The following is a 16598-nucleotide window of genomic DNA, read 5'->3' as shown; positions in this document are numbered from 1 at the left end:
AAAAAATAAAAATAAAAACCACCGCTATATCTATTACATGTGACACAAAAGTTTAGTTGTAGACACCAAAGAACATGTCAAATTATTCTTCTATCTATAGCAGTGAATAGAAATGTATATGAAAAGCATTCAGTGTTTTCCTTTATCACATTTTGTCATGTTACAACCTAACAAAGTGAAAAAGGTTTGCTTGAAATTCTTGCAAAATTATTAAAATTGAAAAACAAAAGCATAACACGTAGATGAGTAGCTGTTGCCATGACACTCAAAACTGAGCTCAAATGCATGCTATTTCCACTGATCTTCTGTCAGATGCTTCCACAACTTCATTGGAGTCCACCTGAGGAAAATTAATTTAATGTGATTCGACATGATTTGGTCACAAGGTCACATAGTTGACGTGTCAACTATGGGCATGTCAGAGCGCAAATCAAGTCATGAAGTCCGAGGAATTGTCTGTAGAACTCTGATATAGGACCGTAGTGAGGCACATATTGTGAGAAGGATCCAGAAAAATGTCTACAGCATTCAAGGTCAGAAAGACCTAGTGGTCAGTAAATGGAAAAAGTTTGGAGCCACTAGGACTCATCCTAGAACTGGGGTCCCATAGTCAGAGAAGTGACCAAGTACCCAATGGTTATTGGTTCCTCTGACAGACCTCCAGTGCTTGCTCTGTGGAGAGAGGAGAACCATTTCTGCAGCACTCCAGCAATCAGGCCTCATCAATCAGTGGCCAGACACTACCCAGTCCTCAGTAAAGGCATATGAGAGCCCACCTAGAATTCGACACCTGAAAAACTCTCAAACCATGAATAAAATTCTCTGATCTGATTAAAGACAGGACTCTTTGGCCTGAATGCCAAGTGTTATGTCTGGATGAAACCAGGCACAGCTCGTCACCTGGCCATTATAATTTCCTAGTGTTCAGAATGGTGGTGGCAGCATCATGCTGTGAGGATGCTTTTCAATAGCAGGAACTAGGAGACTAGTCAGGGTCGAGGGAAAGATGAATGCAGCAATATACAGAGAGAACACTGACGATAGCCTGTTCCCGAGTACTCTGGTCCTCAGACTGGGGTGAAGGTTCGCCTTCCAACAGGACAATGATGCTAAGCACAGAGGAAAGATAACAAAAGAGTTTCTTTGAGAAGACTCTGTGAATGCCATTGAGTGGCCCAGCAGAAGCCCAGACTTAAACCTGATCGAACAACTCTGGAAACATCTGAAAATGACTGTGTATCAGCATCCCCTATCCAACCTGATGGAGCTTGATATGTTCTGCAATGAAGAATGGGAAAAACAGCTATGCAAATATTGTAGCATCAGACTCAAAAAGACTTTAAGCTGTAATTCCTGCCAAAGGTGCTTCAAAGAGCAAAAACTGACTACGAATACTTATTAATCTTTTAATGTATTAAAAATATAAACATTTTTTATACATATTCAAGAACCTTAAGCACTTTTTTATTATGGGGTATTGTGTGCAGAATTTTGAGGAGAAAAATGAATTTCATCCATTTTGGAATCAGGCTGTAACATGACAAAATGTGGAACAAGTGAAGCTTTGTGAATAGTTTCCGGCTACACTGTATGTCAGGCAAATAAGTTTGACAGAATTTCACTCATTAACTGTTCTAATTAGTTATTCAGACATGGTACAACTTATCAGTGGATTAAGATGAGCATTCTGTTGAGTGAGTCAGGCTGATATGCCTGTCAGCTCCCCTCCTGTCTGGAATGTCAAATTTAATGAATATTCAAAAGCCCAGTGGGTCCTTTTGTGAGTATTGCGAAGGGAACTGCTCCTATGGGGTAATTTTGCATTTTGCATTAAGCAACACACGATCCATGTCTTAAAATATTTAGTCAAATCTTGAGCCAAATGTTTCTTTGTTTTCGAACGCGATGTGAGAAGGACTGGTTGATTGATTGTTTCAAACTGATTAAGTGATAGGGTGCATTTAGCTCCATGCTTGCAGGTGAAACTACATTGCTCCCACCAAGAAAATATGTTTCTATTCATCACTTCTTGCCATCTGTTAACTAAAAACATAGGCTTTAACTTTTTAATGATAGCAATAACAAATAAAAGCTCTTGAAAAGAATATTTTCAATATTACTGCATCTTACTGAGTTACTGAAAAACATCTTGCACTACTAAAGTACTTGTTGCATTAAAGTCATTTATAAATGCTGGTACTTGTTATGCTTCTCTCTGGGACCCATTTTATACACAAGCGATCACTTGATGAACCATAATCTAGCACCTTCATAGTGTCTTTGTTGCCATTTTTTGTCATTTAAGTCCTATCAGCTTCAATTTTACTGCTCTTCAGCTGTTAATCACATTGAACAGGCTTTATCAACATTTTCTCTTTCAGTGAATGACACTTCAAAATGCTAGTATACAGCTACTTTGTATTCCCATAATATACAGAATGAAAGTTGACCTTACTTTTATCTGACAGTTTTGCTGCTATGAGTGACAACTACAATTGTTAAGTGAAGTTATGCTTGGACATATGAGCTAGGATTTGCCAAAAAAGTCCTAAGACACACATGACAATGTTGTGGATTATTATTATTACCCATGTGTTACGCGCTGCATGTCACGTATACTTGAGTATCAGTATAAACAGAAAGAAAATTGACTTGGCTGTGACAAAGTAGCCAAATACTTACTGCTTAAGGGCTATAATTTAGCTACGCATGATGGCTACAATATGGCCACTAGTAATGTTGGCAACCAGTCATTTCAACAAATTTCACAATATGATTTATTGCAAGAAGTAAATATTTCAGAGACACAAACTACATATTTTCTTTGAAATATTTAAAAAATGCTTCTAATCTAATTAAAGTATAGAAAATAATATATAAATAAATGAATAAATATTTGATTAATAAGAAATTTAAAAATATTAACTGATCTTTCATGCTTGCTAATGACTGTTTTTTGTTTTTAAATATTAACTATCCATAGAGCAAATATGAATGAACATAGAAGCTATCAGGAGTTTTTCTTTTAGTTTTTTCCGTTTCATAATTTAAATATATTATTTTCATTAAATTGGTGACAACTATGCATAAAAACCAATCTGGGGATAAAACATACAGAAAACATTTTTTCTTTCGACTGCCAGTACAGAAACTTTGCTCTTCTTGCCTTTTCAGTGGCAAAGCTTTAGATGACCTTCTTATTAAAGTCAGGGATGTCTCTGACGAGTTTCTACTCCATGGGGAGCACAGCCAGAGCATTAAGACGATCCTGTGTCATGGTGTTTCTCAGGAAAGTCTTGATCCTTTTCAAAAGCAGAAAAGTACCTCTTGGATTCAGTTATTGTCAGGAATGTGGTGAGGAGAATCTTGAGAAAACTGAATGTGTATGTGAAAGTGCTCTGTAGGCTGTTCTTGATGAAAAAAAAAAACACTGATACCAGGCACAGCAGCACTATGTTTTGAAAGCAGCTCTTCATGCTGAATGCAGAAGAAGCGTTCCATGGCATGCTTCAAGATTGCATCACACGCCTATCAAAAATACATGACAAGATTAAATATGCATTAAATCTTTTTAGATGTAAGAAATTCTACCTGAACACGTGCCCATGTCCATGTGAAGTATATGAGTCATAATGTTTAAGCACTATTATTCACACACTTTACAGTATGTTTACTTTTTAGTGGTTTTGTTTTTAACTTAATTCAATATTGGTCATTAATGAATCATTGTCTACATAGTCATTTTATTACATTAATCGTTTTTTCCTATTATATATTATGATATATTTTATATAGAATATATATCCGATGTATGAAGATGACAAAATAATCTTACTAATAATAATAATTGATGATTTAAAAAAAAAAAAATCTGCATCACAACTCTAAAGCCAGTCTCTGCTGTTCTACTAGTCCCAACAAATAATCTCAATTTAAGTTGTTATCAGATATTCATTCTTGTTTATTTTATATAATATAAGTAACATAAATTTTGTGTATGTTCTGAATTACAAAATTGATCCTTAATCTTCCATCCATCTTCTACTGCTTATCCAATGCTTCAAAGAATATAGATATCAATAGGCTGAATAGTTTCAGTGGTCAAATAGTTCCAATGGTCTTTATTGTCCCCAATGGGAAATTAATTTGCAGTATGTCCACACATTAAACAATAAACACACACACACACGCACACGCACCACACACACACACTCACACACACACACAAAATGTAGTATATTATATGTTGCATGCTCTTGAAGAAGAATGACAGGAAAAAGTGAAATTCTCATGTTCAAGGATCCTCACAAAGCCTCCAACCTTTCAGAAAACCAAGGTTATGAAAATGTTATAAAAAATGGGTTTTTGCTTGCAAGTTACGATGAATTGGGCAAGCCAACAACTTTATCATGTTTTATAGGAGACAGTAGCTTTCATTCAATATTATAATATAGTATTTACTTTAGAGCTTTGGTTTTGAGTTTTTGTGGAGCTCATAAATTGCTCCTGTAATCAACATGCTGTCCAACAGCTCAATCTAGAGTTTCAACGACTGCGGGTTGGATCTTGTAGAAGTAGGATTCTTGTTTGCTATTGTTATGTGGTTAATGTAATCTCTTTTTAGTTTATCTGAGGCTCGGGGTGATAAAATAATTCACCTTTTAGTATAAAATTTAAGCACACTGATTGGCTAGGTTTGGATTTCTCTAGACCCCAGTGCTGAATTTCGGCTAGTCTGAGAAGACATACACTATATTGCTAAAAGTATTTATTCCCAAGTTAGTGTTCAAGTTACAGGTGTATAAGATAACCCACCTAGGCATGCAGTCTGCTTGCATTTGTGAAATAATGGGTCACTCTTGGGGTCTCATTGGATTCCAACATAGTGCCGTGATGCTACCTGTGCAACAAATACAGTTGTGAAATTTCCTTGATACTAAATATTCCACAGTCAGGATAGCCCCTTCCTGTTCCAACATGACTGCCCCCCAGTGCACAACGTACAGTCCATGAAGACATGGATGAGCAAGTCTGGTGTGAACTCAACCTGACAGAACACCTTTAAGATGAATTAGAGCAGTAACTTCGAGACAGGCCTTCTCCCCCGGGTCTGCCTGCACAAATGCACTTCTGAAAGAATGGTCAAAGCTTCCCATAAACACACTCCTAAACCTTGTGGCCTTCCACAAGAGTTGAAGTTGTCACAGATTCAAAGGGTGGACTGACAGCATATTAAGCCTTTTGGATTAAGAATGGGATGTCCCTCACAGCCGAATACTTTTGGCCATATATGTTAGATAACATAAGCCTACCTGCAAATTACTTGAAACCCAATATAGCAGCTAGTGAGAAGACAAAATGTACCTTGCTTGCTTGTTCTCTGTCACTAGCAACATACTGACTAGAGCACTATTAGGTTTTGTTTTGGAGTCCTTGTGTGTTTCAATATGTATTATGCCAGTAGTTTAGTAGTGATTAGTGGGCTCCATTCCTAAAGAAATGTGATTCATTTTGTCTTTTGTGGAAGGCCTGTTGTTCTTCCCATCTGGTGTTTGTTATATGTAAGAAACGTCATAAGGAATCAGGAATGTAAATGGACTACTCTCCCGGAGTATTCAAAGCACTGTATACAACATGCCAAATTCACACCCATTCTCACAAGACTCTAAACTGAGTGCTTTTCTAACGACATTCACACTCCAATGGACACATCGGAGAGCAACTTGGGGTTGGTATCTTGTCCCAGGATACTTGGCATGCAGACTGGAGAAGCCAGCGATTGAACCACCAACCTTCCAATTAGTAGGTGACCTGCTCTACCTCCTGAGCTACAGCCACCCAATGTGTGTATGGGAATCTGGGTATTTTGTACAGAAGCACAAATCTGTCGCAAACCAATGTAAAACCGATCCATGTGTCTTTCCTTTATTACCTCAAGTTAGACTGCAAAAATGATCGTTTCCTAATACCTGCTTTCACATTAGGGTAGTGTTGCAAATTTTAATGCATATGCAGGCTTTGGTTAGCATACACAAAAATAAAGAAATAAGTAAAAATAAAAATGTTTCTTTTGACTTGAAAGTCAACCACAATAATTTTGAGATATACAAAGTAATATGTGACAGTGTTTGTGGAGTGAGAGAATAAAAGTGGCAGAGCAGGGGGGGAAATAGAAAGCAGCTGCATTATTTCGGCCCTTTGAAAGTAAACAGCATGCAACATGACCATGATGCAACAGCAGGAAACAAGAGGGTCACCATATCATTTGAAGTGTTTCTACCAAAGACAAAGACAGGCCCTCTGGTGCGCCACAGCTCAGCTTAAATCTCTTCGAGGTATTTTTTCGATGTTTTGTAACAAACAGACACAGATAAATCCGGAAAGAAAACATACAGAGGGTACTAGGGAGAATGGGAGGAACTGCACTGCAAAGCAGTTTTTAATTCAACTTCTGAATTTGCTACAGGTGGGAGGATGAGATTCATGCACGGAGGGACACAAATTATTTATTTAGAGTTGATTATAGTCATTAATATAGTAAGAGAGGAGAGAAAGCGACAGAGGGAGAGACAAATGAGTGCCATTTGTTATCTACATTAATCAACACGATCTCTGGTGTCAAGGCTGTGGGATGGAGGGAAGATGAAGTGGTAGAAGTGCTGATGAAAAGACATGCAAAGGTTGTGCCACACAGCTATACATATTTCTTTATAATTTAAAGTTCAAACACAACCAAACAGCTACTGCCAGGCTTAACACAATTAGTGATGTTAGTAGCTTGGGGAAGGCTATGCGTGAAAACAGAAGTTATTATTCAGTAAACAAAATATATAGAGTATATATTCCTCTACACTTTATATTCAGCAAAAGATCAACTGAGGATTTATGTTTAAGGTAAATGTGATGTAATCAGTTCTTGTATTTTAAAAAAAAAATTCCATGATTTTACTCTTTTCCTTGTCTTGGTTGGGTGCTACTCTCTTTAAAAAATGTGATGTTTACCGTAAAAGCATCACACTGAGCAGTGCATGGCTTCACACAGCCTACTTTTGAAGACTTATGTGTAACTTAAATATAATCTATAAAGTATGTGTTCATGACTTAGGCATCAAACATATATCAAGGTAAATATAGCATGAATGTGAAGTTGGTATATGAGTCTCGTGGTCACAGACAGATTCACATTGACACAGCTAGTGTAAAGAATTTCAAACTGACGGCTAATCCAATGTAAACAGAGCTAAGATTTTACAATGAAGTGTGGGCCCTTGATTTGTTTTGGGGGTTTTTTGCAAACTAAAAGTTTTATTGATATTATATTTCACACACCAGCTAAAATTAGAACAATTAATTTTAAGCAAGATGATGGCATATTTACTTATTAAACACATATTAATGTCATAGTTCCTAAACACCAGCTCTCTTAGAAATGATTTTATACAGATGGAAAATGGTGTGATAAGAAAAAGTGAATGAAGAAATATTTATAGCTTATAAAATATAACACATATAAAGTTTTAATTATTTCCCAAAGAGACACTTTTTTCATCTGGTTCATGCCACCAAGCAGCTTTTTGTGGATATTTTATTGCCCACAAATAACAAATGTGTATTGTTTATAGCTCCATCCACTGCATAAACAATGAAATAATCTTGTAGCTTTTATAATGTTCTCTTCAAGGCATAGTTTACCAGGGAAAATATTCTCCAGTACCCATAATGTTGTAGCTACACAACATCGACAAAAAAAAAAAATTGTGTGCCATATAATATAATGCATCCCAATAAAACAACACTATACGCTATTACATGAGACAATTTTTTTCTCTCTCTCTTTTTCAGAAAGAGTCTTAGAGTGGTGACTATATGCCCGTCGGGCAGTTAGTCAGATGCGAGTCTGGGTTTTGTAGAAATCTTTTTATTTTCTGTTATTTTTTGAAATGTCTACCATACCCGAGTAAACAAACCCACAAAGTATGTCATTTAGCCATGGATAAAATCTATTTTGTAATAATCACCACTCCTAAGATAACTGAAAACATGACAGACATTATACGTTTTTTCATTTAGCGCAAATATTTATGTGGGTCTTGACTGCTGCATATGTGGATAACAGTTTAAACTGTTTTGATTACTAATTGCCTTTATTAAATCCCAAAATTGTCACTAACTTATTATAATAAAAAAAATCATAAGCTATTCAAGATGTCTTTATTGAAATTGGAAAATATTATTAAATCCTCCAGTGCTGGAAGCAAGGAGAGAACGCTGATCTTTATAATACAACATAGCTGTTATTTTATTATTGTGTCCAACCACCAACAGCATGAAGGCCGTAATTCAGTGGTGCAGAAGAATGACTTGATATGGTCCATTAAATCCATTCCTCGGGGCATGCCTACACATATGAGCAAGTTACGAAAACAATATTTGCCATATTGAAACCCAAACTGTATGCAGACAATTACACTTTGTGCAATTAAAGTGCAATCAAAAGGATAAATGACAACAATGCCAGTAAATCCATGCCTTTATTGAGTCCTTGATGGTCCCTTAAGTGTATTACAGTTTGTTAATGTGCTGCTCTATGTATTTTTAATTGCCTCATTATAGCCATTGATTTGATCTTCGAGCTGCAGCAAAATGAGGAAGACGTGCTGTCTGAACTTTGCTGGTAGGGTGAGGGGAAAGTCATATGTAGAAACAGACTATTTGGTATCTTTGTATTTCTCATCCAGCCAAGCCAGGAAGATCTCTCTTTAGCCGATAATATGATCCCTGCTTAATATGATTGTTATGTACGTCATTTGTTTCTCAGAGGGGGATTTGAAAAGATGTAGATTCATAATTAGACTGTGTGTAATGGAACAATTGAATTTTATGCAAGGCTTTGCAAGTTCTCATTCCGCACACTAATCAGAAACCAATTTTAGCTGGCATTCAACTGTTTAACTACCATGGAAACACCATGTTACTGAAAAGAATGAAAGCTTTTTTTTTTTAAGTTTAACAGCTATATAATTTGTAAGGCCAATAATGCAGAGCTAAGTGCAATAACTCATAAAAATAGTCTTACTTTCTATAACAAAATTCCCACCAATTTTACTACAAGTTTTTAATTATCATTAATATTCTGTATGGCCTTTGCCTTTTAGCCCTCTAATTTTACTGCTTTGATAAGCCACTTTTTGAGCTACTTCAGCCAAATGCCAGAGTGATTCTGCTAAGATAAAAGGGAACATAATTAGTATAAGAAGGTAAAGATAATGAAGTGATAAATGCAAGTCTGAGTTTAGATGAAGGTCAGTTGGGAAATCATTGGTTTAATATGAGATGGAGGTCCATGCATGTCTAAAACATGAAAGGTAAAAATAACACAAGAAAAAGGAAGGAGAACGGCAAAAGAAAGAGGCATGTGTGTGTGTGAATTAAAGGATGTAAAGGGAGGTGGAAAGAAAGAAATTTGATATTGAAAGTTTTTTATTTAAAAAAACAGACATGTAAGCAACTTTTCACTTGCAGAACATTTTTTAATGTGCTCTTTCTAAATCACAGATTATTCTTCACCCAAGACTAACTGTGACTGAATAAGAATATTAGCAATAGCAAGAGCAGCAAGAATATTAGCTGTAATATAGAGAGAGAGAGAGCGAGAGAGAGCTACAGACAAATGCAGCCACATTGGTAATGAGCGCTATCAGTACCTTTGCATCAAACAGCACAACACGTGTAGGAAAATGAAAAGTCAATAGCCAGAACCTAAATATACACCCACATAAGTTGTAATGAATGCCAGCTTTCCCAATAGACAGATGCACAGGTAAATTAAATGGAAAATGTGCTGTGAACAATAATTGAGCTGACCAGTTAATGTAGATGTCAATATTATAGATGCAGTGTTTCATTTGTGTTTAAGATTTAGGTCACAGACATTTAAGAGCGTTGCATAATATTTCAGAGAAAGTTGTACATTTTAATTGTTGTACACTTCAACAAAAACACACTTCCCAGCTTGGATGAGTTTAGAATAACTTTTACTTGTTTCCTTTGGTACAGGTGCCTGCAGTGTGCAACTTGGCTGCACTCTGCAGGCTGCGTACCAAATGACACACACTTCATAAACATTTTGAAAGTTGTATGAATCATAAAATGTCCTCTATACTACAGTATACTCCTCTGTACTACACAGAGGAAAGAAGCTCCTATGTCCTCTGTACTACATCTTATCAAACTCCCACGGGCAATACTATGCCCACTTACACGACTTGGAGAATATGCAACAGGTAGTTGCATATTAACAAATATGCATTAACAAATTACACTACATTGTTTTTTTTCGCAAATTCCCAACATGAATGTGTTCTTTACATTCAATGTAGTGCATTGGTCTAACATATTCATTATTCATCTGTGTCCCTGTGTTTATAGAAATTCTGGCCATTTTTGCTAATTGGAAATACAAAAACACAACCACATTAGTATAACGTGGGTGCATTCTGCAGACCCCTCCTCTCCTTCCCGCACATCCCACTCAAAGAAAGCCTAAGCTGCCCCAAGTGCCTGTGTGAGCTTCACTCATGCAGGCAATAATTAAAATTAGTTTACTGTCTGTCAGACTGCAAATGGCCAAGATAATAATAGCAGTAATAAGCCCAGACAATAAAAATAATAAGACTGGGAGGTGGGATGTCCATTAATGTGTATTAACATGCCTTACAATTCTGTGGGTCCCACACTACCACCACTACAGGGTAATTAAAGGATTTGGTTCTATACAATGTATAACAATGTAAGAATAAGCTCTTCTTTTTTTGCAATCAACCAACTACGACCACTTTCTCTGTACTGATTATAAGGTGCTATTTTATATAAGTAATGTACACATTCTCAACTTAACTCAACCACTCACAGTGCAATAGGAAATATTCTTTCATGCTGCACAACTGCTTCCACAATGCTGTTTAGACACCACTCCACAGCCTGTAATGTTGGAACATGATCACCTAGGTGGGTGAAAGGGTATGGCTTCAAAACTCCAAGTTCACTCATCATCTTTATGGTTGGCCATTGAGAAGACAGAGATGACAGGTTCTCACTCACATTAACGAGCTGACAGCAACACAGCGGATGAGAGGGGATAGAGGGATGAAAGAAAGAGAGCAATAAAACGGAGACGAAAAGCCCAAGGCCAACAAATGTACTCAGATCTTCTCAATCAAAAGATGATGCTTCAGGAGGTTGCAAGCTAAAGGTAGAAGAAGGGCTGTGTGTTTTGTACGGTATTTCTCATTTAAAATACGACTAATTACATAATATGAGCCCTACCTGAATAAATAATATTTGTTTTAACATCACAACACATTTTTTTTCACCTAGAGCTAATATATGACTTCAATCCCAGTCTTGCTATCCATTCATTTTTAAATATTTGGAGCTTAGTTTTTGTTTTTTTCTTATTCTTCTGTGCAGATTTAACAATCCAGTATATAATGAGGTGTCAGTGTACCTGTGTCTGGATATTAATGCACTACTCCAAACATTTGTGGCCATTTTACCTTTCCATACCACTAACCATGATGAGCTTGTACCTCTTGTACAAGCTAAAGCAAGCTGTTCCTCTGGTGAGTTTTAGTGATGAATACTAATAAGGAGGTTGCTGAAGTGGAACTTTTCTGCTTCAGATTTGGCAAGTTTCTGGTGAGTGGAAATAACCGCCTTACTTTAAGAACTGCTGAGAAGCTGTATGAAGAGAGTGAAAAGAAAATGAGGATAGAGAGGATGGATGTTTGTATTTGTGTGTTTTGTGATAATTCTGGTGATGAGTCAACACAGAAGCAGCAGCAGGATGAGACCAAATGGTTGTGCTGCTAGATAGAAGAAGCTCCTCAAGAAGATTCATTCCCTCCCCACTTATGTTATTAGTCAGTCTGTGAGAACTTCAAAATGTGATCATATCTGTGGGGGTTTTTTTTGTTATGTGGTTACTGCTAGATCTCCTACTGGCATGTGCCCTGTGTTTAAGGATTCGAAGCTCTAAGCTAGGGGTGTCGAACTTCAGGCCTCGAGTGCTGGTGTCCTGCAGGTTTTAGATCTCACCCTGGGACAACACACCTGAATCAAATGGTATAAATAGTTCATTACCAGGCCTCTGGAGAACTTCAAAACATGTTGAGGAGGTCATTTAGCCATTTAAATCAGCTGTGTTGGATCAAGCATGGAAGCATGGAGTTCGACACCTGTGCTCTAAGCTGTACCTGCAGTTTAACTGTACAAGTGTGTGTAACAGAGGGTAACAAGTACATGTCTGACCAAACCTGACCACTGCAAACAGCCTGACTAGCTGGTTGCAGTGGGTTCTCTAGCTGTATAGTTTGAAAACTGGCTGATTCTACTGACTGCAAGACAGGCACACGGATACTTATTCAGACACACATAAGCATTAAAATGCTTTTCTTAGTGAGGAAGGGAGCTTTAGGGGGGGTTTTCACAGGAGGAGGTGATCTGTCAGGAATTTCAAGCCCTTGAAGTGTCAGAAATGGAAAGTCTGTGTATATCGATACTGCAAGTGCCCGGACGACCTACAGGAGATGAATATCTATATGCTGCATTAACATCAAATGGAAGACTTTGGATGAGAAGTTTCTGCCTCAAAATACCATTTATTTCACCTGTCAGACTGCAAATGATGTTTCATGTCTGCAGCAACCTGAATTCTGGCATCACCACCAACCACCCAAAGTCAAGTCTTGCTTTTAAAACACTGGTCTTCTAGGTCTGAGAACTGAACCAATATAGACTTGCCGACAGCTCCTTTGGAAGATATAGTAAAAGTTATTTCCCCATTGATCTGTGACGTGGGAATTCTGTCATTATGGTTTAGGTTTTAGTTTTACTATCATTGGTCTTATAAAAAAAAGAAAGAAAGAAAGAAAACAAAACATAATACTGATCTTGTGAATGGATTCATTCATTCAGAAAACAGATGATCAAATTGTTGCTTTTAGGATTTGGCTACATTGTGACATTTGAAAGTCGCTACCATGAGAGGACACAGTATACTTTGGTTTATTCTTTGGTTACACTTATGCCCCAGTCATCACATCCAGTTTTAAAATGCCACAAAGCATCTATTGTGAACAAAACCAAAATGAAAAATGATTAAAAATAGATCCTACTGTGTTTTCCATGTTTCAGAACCATAATATATAACAAAAATAATTAGTTTTTCAAAAAAAGCAGGAATTGTATATTAGAAGAACAGAAAACAATGAATTGTAATAACATAAATAATAACATAAAATAACATCCATCCATCCATCTTCATCCGCTTTATCCGAGGCTGGGTCGCGGGAGCAGCAGCCTAAGCAGAGAGGCCCAGACCTCCCTCTCCCCAGCCACCTCCTCCAGCTTATCCGGGGGAACACCAAGGCGTTCCCAGGCCAGGCGAGAGATATAATCTCTCCAGCGTGTCCTGGGTCTGCCCCGGGGCCTCCTCCCGGTGGGACATGCCCGGAACACCTCACCCAGGTGTTTTTAATAACATAAAAAAGCTGACCAGGGCCTTCTGTGATCTATTTTTAATTTGATTGTGTGCCAAATATTTTCAGTGGCTGACTGGTCTAGACTGCAGCAGCCAGTTTATTTTTTTTACCAAAGAGACATGCTGTTGTAAAAGGTTCAGTCCTGCTATAATAGGCAAGGCCTTTGCTCAAACTTGGCCTTCCAGTCATTTGGATGGTACCACATACTGATCCAAAATGTATTTATATTTCCATATCTTAGCAACAACTTTCTCAGTCTTTTGTTTTAGAATGTGGATCACATATAAAATTAGGACGTACATAGTTATCACAAAACATTATATTTTATTTTATTTTTTTAGAAACACAGTTGCATATCAAAATATGATGTCAGCTATATCTTGTATAAGCATGAAAATGGTGGCAATCATATCTTACATTAGATTATATTTTGGAATCAGTGCACAGCCAGACCTCATCAAACATTTCATTTAAACCAATCAGACCGAATCAAAGGCAAGGAACAGGGTTACCTACTCTTATTAAGTTTTAGTGGATAAAAAATGCCATGGGGTTAAAGACACTGGGAATTGGGTCAGTGTTAAATTGAAAAGTCACACAACACACAATGAAAGACTGGGGAATTTATATGGCAAGTAGCAGGACCTTGAGTCAGATTTTTCCTTTTAAAAGAATCAGCATTACAAACATTTGAGACGAAGTAGCTAAAAAAATTATTTTAATGTAACCCTTTAAAGCAGTTTTGCGTAACTATATTTAAATCCCTGTAGAACCGGAACCACGTAAGCTAGCGCAATAATTTACTTTTTGCATATGAAACCGGAGGAGTTGTACTTACATCTTATGCTATCAGCTTGTCCTTGGTCACGGTTTCCTTCCACACATAGCTTTGCAAATACTGCATAAAAAGCGCTTGCAGGAACAAAAACATAATATTCCAGAAACACGCTTTGCTGATCCGATCAGCTGTTTGTAACACTTCCCACATTGAAACAGACATCAGTGCAAACGATGGCATGTCCGCCATTACCTGCCTGAAACTGGAAGTGACGTCATTTTCGCGGAAAATGTAGTTTTTTACTTGTAGGCCTTAAAAGCCAATGCTGGTGTTTTTATAAGTCATGTTTGACTTTATGCTTTTCTGAATAGTTGCTGGGATGCTTAGAACTCCAATTGCACTGCTTAAAATAGTTTATTTTGATGCACATGCTGTTTTCTTTGCAAATTTGCATCATAGGATTGTTTTTCATTTTTTCCTGCAGTATACAAAAATTGGTGTATCTCAAAAATAAAACTATGAAGACACTCAAAATAAATTTCCTGCTGTTGTAAGCAATTTTTTGCAACTTTTTTGCATTTAAAGTTTTGAGGGATAAACCTCTTAAATTTCTCCAAGTAGAAATATACGTAAAAAAAACAAAAGCGATTTTCAATTATTTTGTAGTTTATTGCACTTTTTTTGCAATTCATCTCGTTACTGTGGACTTAATGCATACATGTTATTATAATATGGGCTATAACAGTTGTATTGATGTATAGCAACTTGAAATGCTCCCTAAAATGGAACTATAGCATGTAAAAATATAAAGTAAGCTCTGGCGGCCTTGGTTTTATGGTAGGTCTTAAAGGGTTAATAATATTGTTTTTTCTTTTTTAGATATTACATTGACGTTGACCTCCCTACACTGGTCAACCACAGAAAGATAAATATGACATCCAGACCAGAAAATAAATTCAAAAAGCATATTTATCTTTATGTATTAACTTATTGCTTTATGGGTATAGTTTCCCACAGCTTTTCATTCATGACCTTTTTAGTGAGTCCCCTGAAACATGCTATATAGACTACATGTCCTTTGAGTTCTGTATTCTGTAGGACATTCACTAATTCAATAAGAGCTTGGAAAGATGATATAGTCAAGACAAAAGCCCAAAAAGCCCGGCTCTCAGCCTCAGTGAAACACGCCAATGGAAACAGATAGCATTCGGTTTGCAAAACAGAAAGCAGTGGAATGTATTTAGGAATTCAAGTACAAACAATGCCTTAGAGAAATGATCCGGTTTGGAGGTTGTTTAAAGAGAAAATCTTGTATGTCTTTGATGTATGTCTTACCCACAGTTAGCTGACCAGTCAGTTGTCCCTGTTCATTCCGAGCATTGACAGTCACATTTCTGTCTGACTGGAGGATCAGTGGACTGTCCTATAAAGAAGAGGAGAGAGAGATGACTAAAAGAACATCAAAATGTAGATTTCTTGGACTCTCACAAACATAACCACGAATACCAAAATAGCTTCATAGTTTTCATTTACACCTATTTACTTTACTTTCTGTCTGTGCCTTGTAGGCTCTTGCTTCACTGGACACCTTTCAACCAACCAGCCAGTACTGTCATAACTTGTATCAACTGCCACAGTTCACTCTTGACTCCCTCTCCTCTCTGCCAGCACCGGATCCTTTGCACTCAATTTACATAATCCATTCAAAATGTCATCCATCTGTGATTGTGTTTGCTTGTGTTGAATTGTGTGTATGTCTGCGAAAAGCCAATTATTCTCAACCTAAATGATATAAATACAGCTGTAACCCTGACCTCTGCTTTCCTCTTTTAAAGTCTGACTGGGACAACTTTGGTTTACATTGAGTGGATATGTGTTGCAATGAATGCAAACCTGATGTCTGCCATTTTCATTGGCTTACAAAAACAATCTAACATTGCTCTCTCTCTGGATCCTTCTCTCAGAGCTACCTCGGCTGTCGCTCCCAGCCCTTCCCAGTCTGCTGACTCTTCCCACTTATATACTTAACCAAGTTTCCACCTCTTTCATTACATCTCTGCACTTGCATCATTTTCTTTTTTTATTCTCTTCCTCTGCCCTGCGTCTCTCACTCTTACCCTTTAAATTGCTTATTTGTTTTGGCTGCTTGAAATGAATAGCTCACAGGTGACCCAATTTCTCTGTTGATTTCCCCAAATTAATATCTTGCTGCATTCTGGTCTGAATTCCAAATGAGTATTGTGTTAAAATTGGAAAGTCGTTGATCCGTTGAAATGGGG

The 16598-nt window shown here is 37.1% G+C and overlaps 1 protein-coding gene across 1 annotated transcript in view; it reads right to left on the bottom strand.

Moving 5' to 3' along the window:
- LOC102301797 (zeta-sarcoglycan) overlaps positions 1–16598 on the bottom strand; it is a gene marked incomplete at its 5' end in the record, with an annotated part of 177496 nt that overhangs the window by 91799 nt on the left and 69099 nt on the right. Inside the window, 1 exon segment of the mRNA XM_005944473.3 lies at positions 15655–15742. Within this exon segment, the coding sequence (XP_005944535.2) occupies positions 15655–15742 (88 nt within the window).

The sequence above is a fragment of the Haplochromis burtoni genome, unplaced genomic scaffold (genome assembly GCF_018398535.1).
Source record: "Haplochromis burtoni strain Fernald_Lab_line unplaced genomic scaffold, NCSU_Asbu1 Contig_409, whole genome shotgun sequence".
NCBI lineage: Eukaryota > Metazoa > Chordata > Actinopteri > Cichliformes > Cichlidae > Haplochromis > Haplochromis burtoni.
Note: the sequence above shows the minus strand (reverse complement) of the source record. Positions and strands in the feature narration are given on the sequence as shown.